The sequence below is a fragment of the Macadamia integrifolia genome, chromosome 7 (assembly GCF_013358625.1).
Source record: "Macadamia integrifolia cultivar HAES 741 chromosome 7, SCU_Mint_v3, whole genome shotgun sequence".
NCBI lineage: Eukaryota > Viridiplantae > Streptophyta > Magnoliopsida > Proteales > Proteaceae > Macadamia > Macadamia integrifolia.
Window position 1 is genome coordinate 12,077,423 of NC_056563.1, and position 1,807 is coordinate 12,079,229.

The 1,807-nt window shown below is 37.3% G+C and overlaps 1 protein-coding gene across 1 annotated transcript in view; it reads left to right on the forward strand.

Annotated features, from left to right (window-relative positions):
- Positions 1–260: 260 nt before the first annotated feature.
- LOC122083501 (probable small nuclear ribonucleoprotein F) overlaps positions 261–1,807 on the forward strand; it is a 5,860-nt gene continuing 4,313 nt past the window's right edge. Inside the window, exon 1 of the mRNA XM_042651338.1 lies at positions 261–411. Within this exon, the coding sequence (XP_042507272.1) occupies positions 406–411 (6 nt within the window). The 5' untranslated portion in view covers positions 261–405. The remainder of the gene's footprint in view (positions 412–1,807) is intronic.

Genomic DNA, 1,807 nt, shown 5'->3' on the forward strand with positions numbered 1-1,807 from the left:
AAAAAAAAAAATGATATTTCATATCAAAATCTATGTAGATATATTATATAGTGAACGGCTCTGATCATTGGTAACGCAGCCCGGTCAAATGGGGCAGAGCGGCCAATTCCCGATTTGATCCGCTCCAGTAACCATTTTGCAAATTGGTCTAAGGGGAATCGGGGATCCGAGGCAGTTCGGATCTGATTGGATAGGTAGCCCGAAATTCCGAATTCCTCAATCCATGCCCATCACCCCTTAGTCTCCCGACCCCGCCCTATTTTATTCTTTTCAAAACAGATTAGAAATGCCGCTTTCACAGGTCTGACTCACAACTTTGGAGCTATTTTCCTTCCTCTGCAGTTCTGCTACTGATTTTGCTCAATTCCATAGTTGTTCTATCATCGATCAGTGCTTTTAGCTCTAATGGCGGTGAGTACTTCTACGATTATTTATATATTTGCATTATATTTGTAGTAACTTTCAATTGGTGCGTTTGAGCTATAAAAATTAAGATAGTAGATTGACCTATCTGTTAGGGTTTATGATGTTCGGTTTAGGCTTTGTGAAAAATTTTCTCAAATGGAAGGAACTCTGGGGTTTGATGTTGTATTTTAGCAACAGGGTAGGTTGTAATCGCTACCACTGTAGACTTTGAATCCAGCGACCTGCTTTTGACTCCTGGTAGGGTTAGTGTCAATCAATAAGTTGGAACAACTTCATAAGCATATCTTCGAAGTCGTGTAGTTTAGAATATCTTTATGTCTGCCACACGAAAGTTGAAGTGCATACTTTATTCCATACAAACCTACTAGTTTTTTTTAGGATCCGCTGTGATAATGTGATTTTTCTTTTTTTGCATGTCCACCCAAATCCGTATGTGTTTTTCTTGCCTGCCCCGCCTGTTCACTGGTTGCGGTTGTGATTGGTCTGTCAAGTTGAGTTCTGGGTTCAGTTTAGCCATGCCCAGAGCCAAACCTCACTGCCTACCATCGTTAGTTGTATTTCCTTGAAACAGTGACAGACTGCTATTTTTTTTTTGTTTGTCTGTCAAGGGAACGAACTTACCGTTATCAAATTCTCATGACAATTTGCTAAAGTGGTGGATAAGAAGTTGCATATTCGCTCACATTTGTGACCTCAGATAAACATAATGGGGAGAGGATTTTAGCGATGTGTCAAATGGAGAAGATGTAGCCCATGTCAGGGTTAAAGTTGGGATTAAGGATAGGGTAAATAGATGTCGAAGTATCTGAATGAATATTCAAGTTGCATAATTTTGTTAAATTTCTGATGGTCTCTTACCAATTGTTTGAGAAAGAGGTGGAGGCCTTTTTCATGGCCATTAAGGAAAGTCAGAAGAAAAAAGGATTTCTCAAGGATGAGAAGGTGAACATCAAGATAAAGAGATTCTAGGTCGTGCATATTCTCAAGAAAAATTGGGACCTGAATTAAGATATAAAATAAAAAGTAAAATATCTGAGGTTAGGGTTATGTTTAGAGAGAAGTATCTCTTGGTTGCAGGTCCATAGAAAATATTTTACAACAAATGGATGCAAGTGGAATGATGTCATTAAAGTTTTGTTGATGCAACAATAAACTTGAACTAAATGACCTTCACTTGTTCTATACAAAAAGAATATTGTCAGATTGAGTCACATGATAAATATTTTAGATAAAAAACCATATCAGAAAAGGATTTAGGTTGCCATACAAGCACTGACCTTGTCATCAGGTTTGTTACAATGAATCACCAGTGTTTTTTTTTTTTTTTTTTTTTTTAATGGTGAAAGAAGCTGATATGAATATGTGACTATTAGATCATCAA